Source organism: Pleurodeles waltl, chromosome 3_1 (genome assembly GCF_031143425.1).
Source record: "Pleurodeles waltl isolate 20211129_DDA chromosome 3_1, aPleWal1.hap1.20221129, whole genome shotgun sequence".
NCBI classification, from domain to species: Eukaryota; Metazoa; Chordata; class Amphibia; order Caudata; family Salamandridae; genus Pleurodeles; species Pleurodeles waltl.
The window spans coordinates 1,998,372,616-1,998,393,851 of NC_090440.1; the positions used below are offsets into that span (position 1 = coordinate 1,998,372,616).

The 21,236-nt window shown below is 47.8% G+C and overlaps 1 protein-coding gene across 1 annotated transcript in view; it reads left to right on the forward strand.

The window, feature by feature from the left end:
* LOC138283654 (uncharacterized) overlaps window positions 1–21,236 on the forward strand; it is a 223,433-nt gene that overhangs the window by 175,262 nt on the left and 26,935 nt on the right. The window contains exons 11-12 of the mRNA XM_069221589.1: window positions 13,366–13,527; window positions 15,608–15,717. Coding sequence (XP_069077690.1) covers window positions 13,366–13,527; window positions 15,608–15,717 — 272 coding nt within the window. The remainder of the gene's footprint in view (window positions 1–13,365; window positions 13,528–15,607; window positions 15,718–21,236) is intronic.

Consider the following 21,236-nt stretch of genomic DNA (forward strand, 5'->3'; position numbering starts at 1 on the left):
TATGACAGAGGACCACACAGGCCTGAGGAGTGGTAAGCAGAAGGGCCAGGCAATACAGAGTACATGTTTGCGGGACAAAATGCAATCAGGAAGGAAAGGCGCAGAATTGTGGCTTTTAGTGTTGATGGCTGAGATTATCTTATTGTTCTGTGTCAGTGTCTTTATCACAGTCTGGATATCGGCACAGATGTTTGCAGAGGAACCTGGTGACTTGCCTGGAATATGTGAATGACTGTTGTTTTCCATTAACACTAATGTGTAGCTAAGTGGGGTAAAGCTGAGTGTATTCGATATCAACCATTAAAAAGACAGGTGCTGTGAAGTCCGGAAAAATTGAGAGATGCGGTTGTCTTCATATGTGAGGTCCCGTTTCTCTCTGGGCAGATGTAGGATCCTTGAAGTTTAAACGTCTGGTAATTATCCGGTGACAATGTGCTCTGGAAGGTGTGGGCCGTGGACCAAGCAACCTATTGGGCCCTCTCCACCAAGAACATGGAGGTGAATGTAGAATCACTAAACAAACTTTTCAGCATGTTCTCGACGTAGTCCTCCATCAATCTCATGGCCATGGATTCAGGTATCTCCAATATGCGTGGACTGTTGTAGCACAAATGGGCCTCTGGATCTTCATTTTTAGCTTGTACAGCCGCTACCATCCTCTTCAGGGATAATTTCACCTCTCTGCCACCCACTGCACCCTCGGCATCGGACACATGTTGCTCAAGATGATCAATGCGGTCATCAATGCTTGTCAATCCTTATTTTCAGTCTATTTCATCTGTATGTTAGAGTGTCAATAATCACATCGACTGTCACAAAGCTGTGATTCATGTCCAATAGTAGGGCTCCCAGATCTTGGTCATATGCAGGTTCTAAGTAGGATTGGGATCAAGAAACCTCTGCTGAGATTTCCTGCCCCACGGCCCTGGTGGATCTCTTTGTGTCAAATGCCTGTTGCTGCTGTTAAGCATCCTGTTTTCCCATTATGGCAGAATAAGCAGAGAGGGTGGCGACGAGGACACAGGTCTGACCCAGTGGTAGTGTATAAGGTCTGTGTTTCCCAGGGGCACTCCAGAAGGAATGCCACAGGCTGAGTGTAGATAAGCACAGTGGCAGGACAGGTATCATGTATCAGGGAATTCAGTTTTATAAGGGTCCCTTAAAGCATCTTAACGTTGTGATGGGCTCACAGAAACTCAGCTGAGTGGCAGTGAGACAATGGGCAGTGCAGGCACATCCCACGCAGTGAATACACTGTTCCGGGCAAAGGTAAGGCAGGAGCAGACTCAATCCAATCCCCCACTGCGTGCCCAAGCATGCCTCACTGTGAGTCCAGCGCTCCTGATGTTCTCTGTAGGGCCTTCTCGTGGGCATTGGTGAATATGGTGGCCAACCTTAATCCTCAACCTCGCAGCATGTCCTAAAAGTCAATTTACCACCACCTGGCACCACCCACTTGGTCTCACAGGGCAATCGCATTAGGTGGCAGGCTGGCAAACTCAAGCACCACCATGGAAGCCACAAGAGTGTCACAAGTGGGCCTCCACTGCAGCATTCTGCACCCCGCAGCCTCCAGATCCATGCCTCAGAGCTCTGGAGCCTCCGGGGCGGCCATCTCAGCCACCGGGCAGGCAGGGACCGGCTTCCTCACAGATCCACAAAGGCATCATGGCACATTGCTACCACAGGCACCGAGCAACCAGCAAAGCACTCCTGCCACATCGGGACGATCCGCAGCTCTTGCTCAGGTCTTCATCTCAGCAGCTGGTGGTCATCTCCCGGTCCGGGTGTCCTTCTGGGATCGATCCCTCAGCCCTACAGCATTCAGTAGAGCTCTCCCCATCGATATCTAAACACTCCAGGAAAAAACAGTACGCCTGATATAAGGTTCAGCGCTCTCCTTGAGACTGATTGCAAATGGATTATCACAGTGGCCAGCAAATCCTCACTACAGCATAGCCATCTTGCGGCCTCACACTCTCGCACCCCCTGCATTCAAGTAACCCTTTTATAAACATTCCCTCACTGTTTTTATGTATAGGAAGTAGCACAATGTTTTGAGTGATAAAGCTTGGATTAGAATTCAGGTCTTTTTCAATATTCTCTAGGCTGTAATTCCTCCCTGGAATGAAATAAACAAAAAACTCAATGTTTTCATTTTGCCTTTATTTTGGCTTTATTTTGGGCTGAGATAAGCACTGCGGTTTTCCCCACCCCTAGTATCTTGCAGGCATAAGGTATTTAATCGGGAGACAGAGAAGAGCAATCAAAGTCCTGTATATTTAGATACAGTTCACATGTTTAAAGTTGTAATTAAAGTCACTGAATGTGGTTTCAAATGGGAACAGAATAGGGAAAGGTGTTGGCCTGCAACACTCAGGGAGGTAACTTTTGTGGATTAAAGGTTGTTTTAGATAGCAGAATCTGGACCTAGAAAAAAGTGTGGAGTATGCAATTCATAGAGTAATTAAGATGGACCACTCATTGGACCTAATAATGGTAAAAGAAAACACTGTCAGCTTAGAGTTTGCTCACTGGCATGACAGACTAGCTGCCATGCCTTAGCGTTCGTTTTCGCAACTAATTTGCATTCGTTTTGAGCTCGAGGATCTAAGCTAATGGTGGCTCGAAGGCCCCAATGCTCTGCCCAACAGTTTCCCTTCTACTTTGAATGAAATCGTTGGCGATCTAATCCTCAAGACGAAATTCTCTAGCAGAACTACTGAGCCTAAAAACGGAAGCGTTGTGGGGTTTCTGAAATGATGATGGCTACTAAATGTTGTATCAGACATGACAAAGCACTTGGAGAACAGAATGTTTTCTGAGGCTAAAAGGATGGTTTATAAAACGCAACTAAAAGTGTACTAGAAAGTGTCTGCTCTCAAGTTAGGTCAGAGCACAGCACTGAAATGGTCTTGCTTGCTGTTGCTGATGACATTTGCACGATGTTGGACAATGAAGGGAGTGTGGTGCTAGTCCTTTTTGACCGTACCACAGCTTTCACACTGTGTCCCACACAGTTCTTCATCAAAGGCTTTATTCCATTGGCATCCATGGCATAGCACTGGACTCGTGATTCTCTGTTTTGAATGACTGTGCCCAGTTGGTATCCTATCTCCATTTCTCCCACAGTCAACACCACTAATATATGGGGCCCCACAGGTGTCTTTAAGATGTACATGGTTTAATACCTACCTTACTCACTTGGCCAATTGTAGTCATGAGTTTGGATTTTCCTTAATGTCGTACACAGGAGGTATCCAAATTGTCAAGTTTGCAGGCAAGTGCATTACAAAATTAGCATGACTGGCTATTGGTGCGGTTCTGTGGAGGAGAAACTAAATTGTGGTAAAACTTAGCTACTCTTCTTTGGGGGTGCATCTATCACCTGGCCTTACACTTTGGGGCCTTCTGAAGTGGGGTAACCTCCCTTTCCAGAGTCTGCAAAAAATATCAGGGTGACTTTGGATGTCTATCTTTCATGAAATAAATAAATGCTATTACATCCTCCTGCTTCTAGGACTTGCACAAATTACATAAGATACACCCTATTTATTCTATAGGCTCTCGTTGAGCTGTTGTCCAAGCGGTTATTTTACCGCCCCACAGATTAGATCTATATATTGCTTTCAACTTTTCAAGACTCTTTCAACTTTTCCAGACTCTTTCAACTCGAGTTTCATCTAATCTTCCCTGGTACGGCTCCATGTCTTTCCATCTTAAAGACTTCAAGTGGCTGCTTGTGAAACAATGTATGAGTTTTAAGACTGTGTTATTCGTAAAGCCTACTGCAATCAAGGTCCTGTTTTTGTCAATCCCAATTCAAGCACTACACTCTAAGGGGAGCTCTACGCTCAGCAGTAGCCTTTTGCTCCCTGGCTCCAGATTTATTTAACTTGCTTTGGTTGTAGGACTTTTTCAGATCCCCAAAATTTATGGAACTCTCTTTTGAGATCTTCGGTCCAATAATTATCACTTAAAGTATAGCAAGAGCATTTCAGATTTTCTGTTGAACTATATTCTCTTTCCATTTTATCGCCAGGACACCTTTTTTTAGGGCAAAGCCTGCCAGACAGTGCTACGTTCTTGCTTGCAAATAATTATTAGGGATATTCAGAATGTTTCCCTGTAAATGTTTTTTCCATTTTATCATTGGCGTTGTGTTCTGGAACTCGTAGATGCTTGATCTCTATTTGCTGCCTATTTATTTTAGGCTGTCCAGTATGCCTTTGTCCATCATGTGGAGCATCGCCTGTTTACTGTATTCTTCCATAAGTGCTAGCTTTCTGTAAACAGGTCTAGGCCACTCTACGCCATGACACTCTACGCCATGTCAATCCCAATTCAAGCACTACACTCTAAGGGGAGCTCTACGCTCAGGAGTAGCCTTTTGCTCCCTGGCTCCAGATTTTTTAAACTTGCTTTGGTTGTAGGACTTTTTCAGATCCCCCAAATTTATGGAACTCTCTTTTGAGATTTTCAGTCCAATAATGATCTCTACGCCACTTTACACCACTCCATTCTGATGCTCTATACCACTCTGCGACACTCTACAACACTCTGATCCACTCTATGCCCTGACACTCTACTCAGCTGTACTCCACTCTGTGCCACTCCACAACCTTCTACTTTACTCTACAACACTCTACTCCACTTTCTGCCAAGACACTGTACTCTACTCTGTGTCCCTCCACTGAACGCCTCTCTACTCTACATCCCTCCATGCTACTTCATTCCACTTAACACCACTCCACTCCATACCACTTCACTCTACTCCACTCTATTCTATGACACTTAACTCTATGACACTCCAAAACACTCTACGACACACCACTCCATGACACTCTACGCCACTCCACTGCATGCCACTCTACTTCACTCCATGCCACTCTCCTCTACGCCACTAACTTTTAGCCTTGCTGAACAGCAGCCATGCCACAACATGGCTAAAACACATTGCCAAAGCCAATAGCTCTTGCATAGGCAAGACCTTTTGGATTTGCCAGTGTTGGTTCTACAAATAGCTATCATCACATTGTGGAAACTGCAGGCTAACTTGTGCCCCTTCCCAGCTCATTGCGGCCTTGCTACTAGAGGTGTTGCAGTTACTCTTCTAGCCCTGGGTGCTTCTCTCATCTTCCTAGGGGTGTAGCTCTCCCACTTGTGCCCCGCTCGATTCCTGAACTCCTGCTGGGTAGGTGGGATGCGCTTCTGGGTGCCGCTGGGGAGTGTAAGCTGCATTCATCTTACAGCGGCTGACCCGCTGGTTTCGTCGTGTTGCTTTCTGTAGCATGGGAAGTGGGGGGGGGGGATTCTGCACATGGAGGATGCTATCGGTGCCTCTATTCCCCCAGGCCCTCTTGTCTCAAAATTCCCTAGAAGAAATTCTAGGCTCAAATAAAGCCTATTCCAAAATGGCCACCCCTGCATTGCTATTCATTACCTTTTTCCAATCAAAGATGGATTCGTAGTAACTTTATGTTTGTGGGCCCATACAAGGAAGTTGGTATATTCTTTGCGTTGTAACACTTTGTGCCCCTTGCCCTAGTGTTCATTGTTCCTCAATCTACTTGTTTTCTTCTCCTACGATTCAAATCACTGTTCCCAAAGGCCTGACATATTCTCCTGTGTCCTCCTGTGTGTGAATCCTTCTGGTTCTTTGTCATGTTTTTTTCCACTGCCTTCTTGGAGGTTTTGTCCCTCTGGCTTTTAATTCTGTTGGGATTTCTTCTGGAGGGCACTTTCCTGCTTGGACGTTTCCTGTGTCAGAGGCAATGTGGCTACTAGAAGGTGCTGCCCTTTCCTCTGGCAGGCCAAAACAGTCAAGACCTTGACTTCTCATTCAGTCCGTGACTGGAGATCCTTGCCTAGGCGTCGGTACGCTGACAAGAGGGGGCTGGGCCAGTGGCCTGTTTCTGCATCTGATCTTGATGGCCATGTAAATATAAGCCTTAGCTTCCTCCAGAGTCAAAGCCACTGGGGAGATGGGGCTCATGGCGGGCGTGGTGCAGTTGAGGCAGGCATTAATAGGCTGGTACTGGTTACATATTCTTGACGTTTAAGAATAGTGAGCAAAGTAAAGCATCAGTGTTTGGACGCTGAACCTGAAAGTGCCAAAGGAAGCAGTGATATCTCTAGAACCCAGAACATCAGAGCTGTGACCGGACCTCACCAGTTGTGTTAGTAGCCCACAATTAGAGAGCAGCTCCACCTATATTCGCACTTAAATAGGTGCAAAGGAGGCAGCGGGTTTACAGAGGGAGCCTCTGGTCCTTAGCTTATCCTCCCCTGTGCCTCCAGATTTGGGTATGGTTGTTCCTCTGTCTAGCACCTTGTATTTCCTACACTTAATGCTCCTGCAGTACGGCAACACTGAGCGAGACTGACCAGCGAAAACGGTAATATGCTAACTAAGGTCCATTACCTCCCGTCCCTCCCTCGCCTTCCTTTAAACCAATGAGGCTTCCTGCCTCCCTCTAGACCCTCCCTTCCCCTTTTAAACCCCCCCCCACCACCTCCTGTTTTTTTTGTCTAGCCCACGCTAGGCTTACCTGTTCTCCTTTCCTCCATGGCGGGGCATGGGGGACATCGTTTCGGCACTCCTCGGGGCGCGGGCCCCTCGAGGTGTGCTCTGGCCAGTTGCGTCTTCAACAGGCAGGCGGGGCTGCTTGGAGGACGCGTCCTGGGAGCCGGCTGACGAGGTCAGTCGGCTCTTTGCGGCTGGGGCGTCGATTTCCTGTTCCTTAGCCCGCGGAGCCACGCGGAGGTGCCGGCTGACGTTTTCTGACTTCGGGGAACTGGTAGGGCGGGCGTTCTGCCCGCATTTTTAACTATTTGGGTTCCTTTTTCATTGGTTACAGGATTTTTTTTTTTTTTTGTGGGAAGGTCCTGTACCATATATTTGGTAAACGGCAGTGTGTTGGTAGTTGTTAATTGGTTTACCATGCCGAAGGTTCAGGCTAAACGTCGCCGGATTGTTTCTTCCTCCTCCTCGGGGGAGGAGGGTGCTGGTCCCATGCCGACTCCTGGGGGTCACCAGGTGCTGGGAGGTGCTGCACCACTCATGTCCAGGGAGGAGGTGCAGGACATGATAGAGGTGGCTGTTTCTAGGGCTCTCCAAGCAGGGATGACCAGACCTACTAGGTCTAAAGCATCACTTCTTTCTGCTGCTGCGGAAAGGTTTTCTTCGGATGATGAGGAAGCGGAGGCTCCATCTACCTCTTCTGGGGGTAAATATGTCTCCTGGGAGGTGATGGCACATGTGCGGGACAATTTAGGCTTTCCAGTCTTTCAGCCTACGAGCAATGTCTCTCTCTTATTCCCGCAGTATCAGACGCCTTCTAAGTTTGCCATGCCTTTTCAGGGTCCTGTGAAGGATATGGTGTTTCGGGAATGGAAGGATATGGATAAAGCTCAGGTTCCACGTTTCCTTCAGAAACTCTATTTGCTAGAAGGGGAGGATGTTCTGCCTTCCTCTGTTCGCCTGGATTCGATTTTGGCTACCCTGATTGGCAAGACGGCGGTCAATCCGGAGGATTGTGTGCCTTCTGATGCCACGGACCGTAAGGTGGATTCGGGGCTCAAGAGGGCTTTTGCGGCTGAGAATCTGGCCCTGAGAGCGGGTATATATTCTGCTTATGCGGCCCAGTCGTTGGTACAAGACTTTGATAAGCTGGCAGTGGCTGTGCAGGAAGGGGCGGAATGCTCTGAACTCCTGGCTGGTATGGAACAGCAGGCCAGGTTGCTGGCAGATGTATCATCAGATGTGGTTCGTACTTCGGCTCTGCCATCCGGGGCTTTGATTGGGGCCCGGAGGTCTCTCTGGTTGCGGTCTTGGAAGGCCGATCCTGGGGAGAAGTCTGCCCTCCTGAGACTGCCCTTTGAAGGTCATAGCTTGTTTGGAGATCATTTGCCTTCAATGCTGTCCAAAGCGTTTAAGGAGAGGAAGCATGCCTTGCCCTATAAAGGGGGATCTGCTTCTGGCAAACGGTGCAAGAAGCATTCTCGTTCTTCCCCCAAGATGGATGCAAAATCTTTTTCTTTCAGGAAACGTCGTTTTCAGCCACGTTTTTCCCCTAAGAGGGCTGCTCCTTTGAACCGGGGGGGTTCAAGAAGGGGTCCTGACAATCACTGTGGGCCTGGCATAGGGCAGGTTGGGGGACGACTGAGACACTTTCTTTCAGCTTGGCAGGCGAGTGTCAGCGATCATTTGGTGCTGGACATTGTGGCCGATGGTTACGTCATCGATTTCGTTGTGGTGCCTCCGGATTCGGGGGTGCGTCCCACTCCTCTGCCTGCGGTCGGGGCAAGGAGAGAGGCATTATTGGGCGGAGTCCGGGACTTGCTTTTAAAAGGGGCCATTTACCGCGTTCCTCTAGAAGAAAGGGGTCAGGGCATTTATTCTGTCTTGTTTCTAGTTCAGAAGGTGTCAGGGGTTTTTCGGCCTGTGCTCAATCTAAAAGGGGTGAATGCTTGGATCAGGACGGTACATTTCCGCATGCTGTCAATTCAGACTATTTTTCCAATGGTCAGGCAGGGGGACTTTCTGGTGTCTCTGGATCTGCAGGATGCATACCTGCATGTGCCTGTGGCAAGGACTTCTCAGCGGTTCCTGAGGTTTGCTGTGGGTCAGGATCACTATCAGTTTTGTGTTCTACCTTTTGGCCTCAAGTCTTCCCCCCAGATTTTTACGAAGGTGCTGGCCCCCCTGGTGGCTTTGCTACATTCGGAAGGGGTGTTTATTCATCCGTATCTAGACGACATCTTGATTCGTGCTCCTTCGCAGGTCCTGTTACTGAGGCAGGTGGCCCGGGTGCTGGTGGTCCTGCAAAACCACGGGTTTTTTATCAATTGGGAGAAGTCACATTTGGTCCCGTCCCAAGATCTGGTTTTTCTAGGGGCTCGGTTTCGGAGTCTTCTCGGGTCGGTGACGGTGTCGGAAAAGAGGTTAGGTGCACTTCAGTCCATGGTGAGGAAGGTCGCGTTGCAGCCTGCCCCTGTGCGCTTCTGTGGTTACGTCTGCAAGGTAATTTGGCGTAGGTGATATTTCTGATCCCTTGGGCACGATTTCATGTTCTGTGCTTGATGAACTGGTTCCTGAAAAGGTGGACTCCAGGGTCTGGGGCTCTGATGGCCAGGATTCCGGGGTCAGGATTAATTTGCAGGGAGTTGAGATGGTGGTTGGGGTCCGATCATCTGCGGGTAGGGGTGTCTTTGTCTCCTCTGAGCCCGGTGTTGGTAACAACGGATGTCAGCCTCTCAGGATGGGGTGCTTGGATGGGGTCAGCACAGATTCAGGGGTTTTGGTCCCCGTTGGAGGCCAATCGGTCGTTGAATTGGCGCGAGAGGAAGGCAGTGTTGTCGGCTCTGATTCATTTCCAGGTGTCCCTGAAGGGGGTTGCGGTTCTGGTTCGGACAGACAACTTGGTAGCCAAGGCTTATGTCAACCGACAGGGGGGGACCAGGTCAAGGGCCTTGTTCAGTCTGGCAGGGAGATTTTTGTGTGGGCTCAGGAATGGGTTCCTTCTCTCCGAGCTACCTACATTCGGGGGGTGATCAATGTCCGGGCGGACCTGCTGAGCAGGGTGATTCCTTCCTCTCAACTTTTCTCCCTCCGGAGGTCGCTGTTTCTTCATCTTGTTCGTCTCTGGGGTCTTCCGGTGTTGGATGTGTTTGCGTCCCCGGAAAATGGAAAACTCAGTTGCTTCTGCTCCCGGTTTCGGTGTCCTCAGGCTTGGGAGGTGGACGGGATGTTGTGTCCTTGGCCACGGGGCCTGTTGTACGCCTTCCCACCGTTTCAGCTGATCCGGTCTTTTCTGTTGAGGGTGAGGCATCTAGGGGCCAGGGTTATCTTGATTGCGCCCCATTGGCCGAGGGCGAATTGGTTTCCATTGCTTCTGCTGATGGCATCCTGCCGGATGTGGCCTCTTCCTCTTTGTCCGTCTCCCCTGGAGTTTCCTTGCCTCTCAATGGGGTCATTGAGGAGGTTACACTTGACGGCCTGGAAGTTGAACACCGGGATTTGACGGGTCTGGGGGTACCGGTGGCTTTGAGTTCTACTTTGCTGGCTTCCAGACGACGTTCCACTTTACTTTCTTATGGTAGACAGTGAAAGGTGTTTTCTTCTTGGTGCTTCAGGCATAATTTGGATCCTACCTGCTCGTCTATATTTGAGGTGATGTAGTTTTTACAGGATGGTGCACATTTGGGTTTGTCGGTGGCTTCTCTGCGGGTGCAGTGGGCTGCTATTCAGGCGTTTAGGGGTCCTTGGCGGAATCTTCAAGATGAGGGTCATTTGATGCCTAGATTTTTTCAGGGGCTTCTTAATTTATTTCCTTGCCCTGTACTTTCTTTTCCTTCCTGGGATCTTTCTTTGGTTTTGGATGCGTTGACTGCTGCGCCTTTTGAACCACTGGGGGACTGTAATTTGCGCCATCTGTCTTTGAAAACGTTCTTTTTGGTGGCCATTACTTCGGCCCGCCGTTTAGGGGAATTGGGGGCTTGGCCTGTTCTTTTCCTTTTTGTAGAGTTTTTCAGGATTGGGTGGTTCTTGTTCCGGTTCCTTCTTTTGTTCCGAAAGTTAATTCTTCTTTTCATGCTCGGCAGGAGGTCATCCTTCCATCATTTTGTCTGAGTCCATCCTCGGATGAGGAGGTTCGTTTACATTCTTTGTGCGCAGGGCATTGTTGCATTATCTGAGTGTGGTGGCTCCTTTCCGTAAAGGTGATTCGCTGTTTGTAAATTTCGGTCCGGCCCGAAAAGGGGAAAAGCCTTCCACGGCGTTGTTGAGTTGGTGGGTGAGGTCTTTGATTCTGTTGGCATATTCCTTGAAAGGGGTGGTCCCCCCCCCCCGGGGATTCAGGGCCGTTCTACCAGGGGTATGGCGGCTACGGTGGCTGAGCTTCAGGGGACTTCAGTGGTGGAGATTTGCAGGGCCGCCACTTGGGCCTCTCCCTCCACGTTTGTTCGACATTATAGGCTGGCGGACTTGGGTGGTTTGGAGTCGGTGTTGGGTCACCGGGTCTTATCCTCTATGAGGTAATGGGGTTGGATCTTGGTGGTCTGTGTGCATTCTAATAAATTGTTTGCAACTCAATGTCCGTCTCCTGTGTGTTTCTTGCTATGTCTCATTGGTTTAAAGGAAGGCGAGGGAGGGACGGGAGGTAATGCGTCCATTTCTTACGATAATGGCATTACTCCTAGTCCTACTCCCTCATCTTCCTTTACGTTCCCTCCCGCTCCCCCAGTAGGGACAGTCTGAGTTGCTCCTTGGGCTTGGTTTTTGTACAGGAGGTGGTGGGGGTGGGGGGGTGGTTTAAAAGGGGAAGGGAGGGTCTAGAGGGAGGCAGGAAGCCTCATTGGTTTAAAGGAAGGCGAGGGAGTAGGACTAGGAGTAATGCCATTATCGTAAGAAATGGATGCAGGACTGTGGTAATACGCTCCTCTCGTAACTGGAGAAATGAGCAGGAAAGTGCAATCATTGCAAACGATATAAGGGATTACTATGAAAGAGGAAACGTGTGCATAATAGCCTCAGAAAGTAAAGGAAGGCAAAATAAATGCATAAATGCATTGGGGAAGTGATAAAAGCATTGATACATGACCGTGACCTATCATAATGAAAGTAAAATTAACCTCATAAATGAGGAGACAGCGCTACAGGGGACACAGAATCACCCACACACTGAGCAGCAGTGCTTAATTTGTAAATAAAAAGGTGCCGTGCCAAAGGCCTTCTCTTAAACACGCGGCTCCTGCAATTAAATGTGTGAACATGGAATGCTGAGGTGGCGTAATCCTGAAGCCACCCCACGCCTCTTCATTCCATATAAAGCCACTCCCCGCCCCTTCTGCTCACTCTTGCAACTTTCCGCTTTCTCCCTTTGTGACGCTTTTTCGTTTTTCCCTTCATCCGTCTTTCCCATAGGTGTCTTCTGCTCGCAACAAATGCTTGAGGCCGAAGAATAAGCCCCGGCCCTAAAAAATAAGTGCCGGTGCTCAGCACCGGAAACAACAAGCACAAATTAAGCACTGCTGAGCAGGCTTTGGTTCTGATGTTGCTAGCTCGTTTTGTACACAAAGAGGGCTCACGCACCGTTGGGAGGGAGAGATCACTCAATAAGGAGGAGACCGGAAATACAGAGGATGAAGCAGTGCGCCAGTCTCCAAACTAAATATCGACCTCAATCTAGCTAGGCCAGGAAAGTGAAGCTAACACAAGGTCTGATTTAGAGGGCGGGGTTTACTCCGTCAGCAACATTCAGATCTGAATTTAGAAAGGCCACCAAAACTTTATTTTTTGTGATCCCGGCTTCCCGTATCAATGTTGAAGGTAAATTATACCTCAGTGCCACCTGTGAGGTGCAGCCTCAGATACCAACTGTAAGGTTTCCTAAGGCCTGGTTTATTGCCTCAAGTAGCAGTAGCCGATGTTGGGCATGGGAGAGGAATGTAAGGATTGAGAAAGGGTATACTTAAAGGCTGGTGGAGGAACAAGTGGATTACCAAAAAGGGCTTGACGCGTGTTTTTGTTGTCTGATTTCATTTTCAGCAAGGCTATCAAACCACAGGTTTCCTTGATGTCAAGAATAGGGGTCTTGCCTGTTCAACGAGCTGATATCATCTTTCTTCGCATTCATTCTATTTTCACAGTTAAGGCAGACGTCTGTTTTTGCGAAACGGGTGTTAAAAACTCAGGAAGTAGGTCACTATTGCACTTGCTGCACTATATAAGAAGTTAAATTGAATACACAGTTTGTTAATCATACTATTAACTCTGTTAGGATAGACTTTGTACTGTACCAATTATTCTGGTTCTACGTTATGCCAGCCGACAGAGTCCCATGTTAGCAGTCAGTGTACTGCTACGAGTCTGCAAGTCTGCCCATCCTATCAGAGACAGTTCTCGATGGGATGGGCAGGCCAAAATAGGGTCCAGCACACCACCATGCTGAATCAAAATTGTATAAACCCAGACACCAGTTCTGATTGGTTGAATCAGAATTGCTGCAGGAACCTGCTGTTTACAAAAATTCTGACTGACTGCTACCCAACCCATCAGAATAGGCCACTGTGTTTCCAATATTTATGACTTGCGACCTGACAGCTAATTCTAATAGCCCTAGGCAGTGTGTCCCTTCCTATACCATTTTATAATCCGAAGTGGTGCAGATAACCAGAACACATGCCATTTCTATGTCTGCCTTTCTCTCTACTTCGGCTATGGTGCAGATTTTGGAGGTTTTCCAAAATTACCTCACCTTTACAGGAGGACAAAAAGGCAAGAGTACCCTCTAATTACACTTGCCAAAATGTTCCACCTATCCCAAGCAGAAATGTAACTACACTTTCTTTGTTTAAATGTAGGGTTTTGTGAGCATTCTGGATTTGCCTGCCATTTTGCTGATATGGGATCAACTGTACATGCAGGACTGGAATCGTAAGGCGATGGAGGATTTCTGCTTAGCCGTCCTCATGTTGCTAAAGCACTCCCTGATGGAAGCCGAAGACTACCCCGCCATAAGACAGGTGCAGTGCTGCCATGGGGTGATTACTCAAAGAGTTAAATGTTATTGTCATGAAGTGCTTGGGGAGACCGGAAAAGCCACAAGGCTGTAGGGCGGCTGGTGTGTAAATGTCACCAAAAGTCGGAGATCGACCAAAAATCACATTGTATGTTATGTATTATCTATGCGTTACATGTTTATGTTGGTGCAGCTAACACCAAAAGGTGCTTTTTACACAGAGAGAAATGTTTATGTAAAACAGTACTAAAATGTTTAGTAGTCTTTAGTAAAATGAAGACAAAGCCATGCAGTTGTGTATCCAGAAGTTCGAGTTTTAAAACCCATTCTGTCTGCAGGAGTGAGGGGTTTTGTAGCTGCAATATGTAGCTATGTATAAGTTTCAGCTTACAACGGAACTTGATTACAATTAGAAAATGTAGGTTTATTAACCTTTGATGAAGACACTGATTTAACAAAGCATGTCTAACAAGCTGCATTTCAGCTTGGTTTGTATTCTAGAGATACCACATACATACACGAAACCTGGCAGAGTGTGTTGGGTCTGTCATTACCTAAATATATAACTTTGCAAGTGGGCAAGGAAATAAGGATGAGACTAGGTCTAACTTTTGACAGCATCTATATTTCATATGAATAAAGTAATTTCCATGAAATATAGAAAGTATTTCCTAGTGTGAAGTGATAAAATAGGGGGTTTGAAACAACTGCTTTTCGTGCACCAGAAGCAGCAAGACAGGTTATTTTTTTATGTGGTTTATGTGTGTGGGGGCAGGGTATTACAACAGGTTCAGTTTATGTTAGAAAATGTTAGCTACACATTCGGAGCATTGGTATATATTTAGCAAAATGTATTAAATCAATATAGACCATTCAATTGTGTGTGTGCGTATATATATGTATATATATATATATATATATATATATGTGTGTGTGTATAAACCAAAATTGTATTTGATCAATCTTCAGTAGCACAAAATACATTTAGGCCCTCATTATGACCCTGGCGGATGGCGATAAAATGTAGAAAAGTACTGCCAACAGGCTGGTGGTACTTTTCCCCATATTAAGACATTGGTGGTTTGGCTCAAGCCAATCCGCCAATGTACCACACCGTCCGCCACAGTGGTAACGGCCGCCGGGCTGGAGACTTCAGTCTCCAGCACAGCGGCTGTCACTAGCCCGCCTGCAGGATTATGACCCCACCTACCGTCATTTTTTTCGTGGCTTCCCTACCGCCACGAAAACCATTGCGGTAGGCATTATCAGTGACAGGGAATTCCTTCCCTGTCACTGATAGGGGTCTTCCCCACCTGCCTCTCCCTCCCCAGGTTTCCCCCCACCCCCCTCCCTCTCCAGACCCCCCTTCATTCATGCACCTTCATTCACACACGCATTCACACACGCATTCACACACGCATTCACACACGCATTCACACACTCATTCTCACATTCAAGCACGCATGTAGACATCCATACACATAGACACATCCACACACCCTTGCATACATACATGCACACACGCATACACACAACACAACATACATGCACTCACTCACCCATCCATACATGCACACACACACAACACGCAACACACACACCCGCATTCACGCACACACAGACACACACACACACACACACACACACACACCCACACACACACAACACCCTCCACCCCCCTCCCCTGTCCCGTAAATCCAGCACACAGCTGTGGTCATACTATGGCAGATGGCTGGTAGCCGCAGTGACGGTCTTTTGGCAGCCGTCGCTACAGCGGTAGGCGGTATATAACGCTAATGTTATAATGAGGGCCTTAATCTTTTAGGATTATCCCATTTTACCGCCAAAAGTAATGAAAATTAGCTGCTTCTCTTTTCACACTGAAGCATGATAACATCCTCTCTTCGCATTGCCTCCCATAAGGAGTCAATTCATGCACGCCACTATTGTAGTTAGTGCATAGAGCAACTGACTTTCATACCATTCACTAATGTTCAATGCCATGGTAAAAGCCATATGCAAAGTTGTGTAATGAAGCTGTTGAAGAGTGACTGTCATTTCTTTTGCCACCTTCCTCCACCCAGGTGCTGCTGTTTCATGGTTGTCACCTTCTGACCGCTGACATACAGAGGGCTTGGATTCACTTGCAGCAAGGAGGCTTACCTGCAGATATCCCAGATTTTAACAGGCTGAGGTAAACACTGTAAATGGTTGCTAATCAAAAACATAAGGGACAAAAACACATAATAGAAATAAATAGCAAAAACAACACATTCATCTAGGTATTTCCGAATAAAATAGCAGGATTAGCCAACCTCTAGGTATTGGTATGTGCAGCTTCCAACCACATCACACAAACGTGTTAACTGTCTAAGATGCTTAGTCAGCCATTCCTATGAATTCTACACCTCGGTATTGTGGCCTGGAAAGACAAGATGGCAGACCTACATCTGTAAGGCCCTTGCTGGAGCCCCGAAAAAACCTTTAACTATTTATGTTCCCCATATATGCCTTTTACTGAAGGACACAGCAGTGCTTGAGGCGTAACACAGCGCAGGGCTGGAGAAGTCAATGCAGGGCCAAAGAGATGGCAAAAGAGTGATAGGGGCCTTCATCTTGGCAACGGTGGCTGGGCTGAGGCCATAAGATGAGAGAGATGACTGGCTATGGAGGCCCAGATCGTGGGCTGATGGTGGACAGATGACAGAAAGCCGTGCATTGAAGGGAGCTGATTGAGGAGCAGACACAACAGAATAGTGTGATATATGTCTAGAGAGGAGGAAGATTGCCTATTGCAGAATGCAACAGTAGCACCCCTTCTCTTGCCAAAGTTTTCAGAAGTAAGGGTGCCTCCTTCTTGTAGCTGCAATGTTACTTACCACTTGTATTTATCACATGGAGGCAAAAGGTCTCTCAATGAATGTTCTCGATAATGAGAGAAAAGCCAAAAGGCATAAGAAGCCTACAGACGGCAGGCCTAGATGAACACAACAACGGCGTGGCCAACATGGCGACCGGAGCGGGCGCATAAACTGCAGTTCCGCTCCTGGCCTTTGTCAAACATCCTGCATCAGACGTCTCCGACCTTCTCAGCGGAAGACGTCGCCCGTGCTGCTCTCAGTGCTTCACCGGTGACCATTAATTCGGTTTGCGTGCTGCGAGAGCCCGAGAATCGCAGACTGCCCGAAGGACTGCTGGGCCGTGTGCTGGTGGGCGCGTCCTGATCCGGCGCGGCTCCAGGCCGCAGAGCTGCCCTTTGCCGCTCAGGCTGGGGCTCGGTGTGGACCCGAGGGGCCCGTACGAATTTGGAGCATACCAACTGGTGTAGCGGGCTCGCTGCCTCCAAAACAGGTGAGGGCCTGCTCGCGCGCGCCAGCCCCAGGAGCCCCGTGTTTGGAAGGCCGCGCCTGCCCGTTGAAGCAACCTCAGCCGCTGGGACAGAGGGGCTGAGCCCGTGGGTTCCTTGACGCTGAGCCCCTGAGACCTCAGGGCCTCAACTGCCCTCCCTGGTGCGCGAGGATTAACAAAAGCAAAGACCGCTCGGTGCATCCCAATGCCGCGCCCGACTCAGCAGGAAGCTGCGACCGCGGCGAGCACCAGAAGAGCTGCGTGCCCCAAACAACGAGCAGCCGCGGTCACGCAGGACCCGGAGAGTCGGGGTGATACCGACAGGTGGAACATTTACCTAACCCCAGATCGACATCTGGGCATAGCGCTGTGGTCATCCTCGCGCCCCACCGGCGACATTGATCGAGTCGCGGCGCTCCCATGGTGTGCAGTGGCCCTTATGAGTGTACATGAGCACATTGGTTCACAGCAACATAAATTTAGTCGTGTGACGCCTGTTATGAACTGGTCTGTGTGTCGTCGCAGTCTGTGACTTTCTTCATCTTATAACCGCCAGCTACTCAAAATTCCCCCCAATTTTTTTTTTCGTGGCATACACCATTCAGTCGGAGTGATCCTCCCTCAACCACATCGCTCGGCTTTGCCAGTTCTGAGTACTGACTATGGCTTAAACCCACAGATAAGGATTAGAGCAATTGTATAGTAAACTACCAAAACTCCGTGACCTACCTGCTTAATATAATCCTACTGACCCAGCGCTCAAGCTCTCGGGCACTGGGAAACTACCCCAGCAAGCACAAAACAGGCAACCTTCATTTTACGACAAGCTCATCCTACGCCCGCCGGCCGGCACAGCGCAACGTGCACCCAATCATAATAACACCGTAAGTCACTAATAACAGGGTTAATCCTACTTTGTACTCAACCGGAAACTCACCAACTGTGACCCCAAGACATTTCAGATAATCAGTGGGCAAACCGAAGACCCCACGCACGCCCCCAAGGAACATGGACTCAGACGCATCGCCTCCACCCGCGGAGCCCTCTGTTACGTACCAGGCACTACAGAAGATGGAGGCAACACTACAAACGCACACAACACAGTTTGAGAAGATATTGCAAGCTATCCTAGACACCAAAACTACCTTGGAAGCAAAGATAGGATCAGTTGTTGAAGATGTCAATTTGCTGCGCACAGACCAACAAGCTCTGGCTGAAAGGGTAACAGCGCTAGAAAAATATTCAACACCACTCTCACCATCGATAAAGGACCTCCAATCGTAGATGATGGCTGTGTCGACCGAAGTGGAAGCCTTGAAACGCAGAGCCGAAGATGCTGAAGGCAGATCACACCGCAACAACATTCGGCAGAAGGGCCTAGCACAGAATTATTTATTGAACAATGGCTCACGGGAACAATACTACAAAATTACATCCCGAAATTTTTCTCTATAGAGCGTGCCCACTGGGTCCCTGGAAGGCCCCCACCGCCTGGCGCTCAGCTCCGCCCTCTAATAGCAAGACTCCTTAATTATCGCGACAGAGACCTTATCTTACAATTGTTCCGTAAATCAGGTCCTATACGGTTTGAGAACGCAGAAATCACAGCCTACCCAGACTTCACTGCGGAGGTACAGAAGAAACATAACTTCTTTTTCAGGGTTAAAGAACGATTACAAGAGCACGACATCAGGTATGCTTTGCTGTTCCCTGCCAAACTCAGAGTACAAGATGACACCCTCACTCTTTTCTTCACTTCTACAGAGGATGCATGAACTTGGCTGCAAGCTAAAGGCCTTGCTGACCCGGTAAACCCAAGAAATCCTATGGAAAAATAGTCTCCCTCGAAGGATAAACGCAGGCCTCGCAGAAAACAAGACACTAAACCTTCACCTGAGCAGTCTCAAGAGGAGCGCTCCTTACTACTACAGGCCACATCCTGCTTACTACTATAGGCCACATCCCACTCTGGCAGCGTATCACGGAAACCACAGCAGATATTGTTGCCCACCCGCTCACACCCACTCCGGAATCGTGCTTGTTGGGCATACGACGCCGCGCTAAGGGAGATAAGCACCTTCACAGGTTTATAGACCTCGCATTTGTGGTATACAAGCGCTTGATCGCTACACACTGGAAGGCCCCTCATGCCCCTCCTTACTCCGCCTGGCTCCACGACCTATATAACCGCACACAAGCAGAGGCTCATACATTAAGACAACTTCAATATAAGGGCCAGATACAAGAGGGAGCTGAAATCTGGGACAACTTTATAGTAAAAATAGAAACCAGAGACGATATGTACCCCCCCTGAAATTATCAGACAGCTGATAGCAGACTCCCTACCCAACACCCACATCACACGATCCCTCACACCCTTCCTATTACTCCAGCATGACACCATCATACCCAATTGAAACACAAAATTAAGCGACTAATAGAGCTCCCTCCAAGTGTGACCCCAGGTAATAAGATTGGATACCACAAGCCCGTCAGCCCTGTTCCGGCCCTGTTCTTGCCTTCATCGTACACACAGACAGTAAATGTGCCTCTCTTGTCTCTCCAGTCTAAATGTTACACTTATTATTTGTGACGCCAATTTACATATATATATAAATGTAATAATCAAAGTGACTATAGTTACAAGTTACACAGTTTCAAGTTGCATGTCAGTATGTTAAATTGTAACCGTATTGTACAAAGTACGTGTGAATGAATACAAGAAGGGAAAATTCTTATTCTCTTTCTTAAATAAGTGAAATGTACTGCTGTTTTTGCACCTCGTTTAATAAACAGATTAAAAAAAAAAAAAATAGATGAACACAACAACATGTTAAGGCGTCTCCCTCAAATTCAAAGCCAGAGTAGGAAAGGACTGGAACCAGCAGGAGCAGAGTTCCAGAAATAAAATGCTGAAGCATGATCCAAGCCTGGAAAAACACTGAGGTAAAATGTCGGGGACAAGAATTTGTAAGTAAGGATGAAGAACCTTCCAAAAAAGTTACCATAGACTGCATGTCAGAAGTCACCCGCTGGATGAATTCCAACAGCCTGAAACTAAACTCTGACAAGATGGAGGTAGAATTCTTTGGGAAAGACACCTCACTCTGGACCTCGGTCTCAGAATTACGACCCACTCCGATTTTCATTTTGTCATCTTCAGAGAAAGTGCATTGTTTCCACACTATTTTATGTAGTCTGAGAAGAACATAATATTGGCAGTCTTGTATGTTACACAAGCAGTTATAATTATCAGCTGTGGGAGGCCTGTGTTGGGATACTGGATCAATGTCCTAAGAGGCCCCTCAGTCTCAGTTATGAAACAAGAAAAGAGTGTTTCTCCCACCACCAATGTATCCACCCATATACTTCTAGGAAGAACTCTGTCTGCTTATGGCACTTTCTGGCATGCCAACTATCATTAGATTATGTTAGCATGCAGGTCCTTTCTTGTCTTATACCTCCTCTTCCAATTCTCAACAGGCTGTCGAGAGTTGGTGGACCTTGGCGTTGATGGTTTTTACTCCATTTGTTTAGCTTTGATATGCGTCTCCCACCTTAGATACTCTTTTCACAACAGTTACCAGGTCTTGGCGAAGTATGGCTATGTCAACTCCCACCTATGTTTTGTTTTTAGGTGGTGGGGGAAGAGTCATTAGTGGTGTCTTTATTGTTTGCAGTACTCTGTGCTGCAGTGCTCTGGTGCACTTGTCCATCTTTCCCTGGCTGTGTAATTGACCTCCTTTTCTTTCTCCATATTCTTTCTCTGTCTAGATGTCTTCTCTGCCTAGTCATCTTGGGAGTTATTTATCTGTAATGGTGAGTCAATCTAGATGGCCTGGTTGCATTCATTTCTTGTCTCTCAAACTAAAATCCCAGGGGACTCAGTTTGCAACACCCCAAGATCGGTATGTTCCTAATACTCTCTGTTACTCCTCCTCTATCAATGCATCTCGGTAGGGTCACTACCAATGTATGCCGCATGGCGGTATCCCAATTCCTATATTCCATGCATAGTACAATGCTGTGAGAGGGCTCTAGCACCAGGGTAGGACAGTGCCATACCTCAACCATCTCCCTGTAGTATTGGACCCTAGCCAGCAATCCTTCCAGTTTCCAGCTCAGGAGATTATCTCCTCCACATTAGCCTTCATTCTGCTCTCTCTAGCCTCATCAGTTCTCCCATGAACACGCTTCATCTCTTTTTTACACAATTCGTTGTCAAAGGTTTTGTGGGTGGGCTGCAAACTCGTGGGCATGCTCACCTTGAAATTAATCTTCTGACCGGCGGTATCAGGAGAGCGATGCATTCAGGAATCTCAGTGTCTTCTGCTTGTGTGTGGCCTATGCAGCTTTACTACTTTT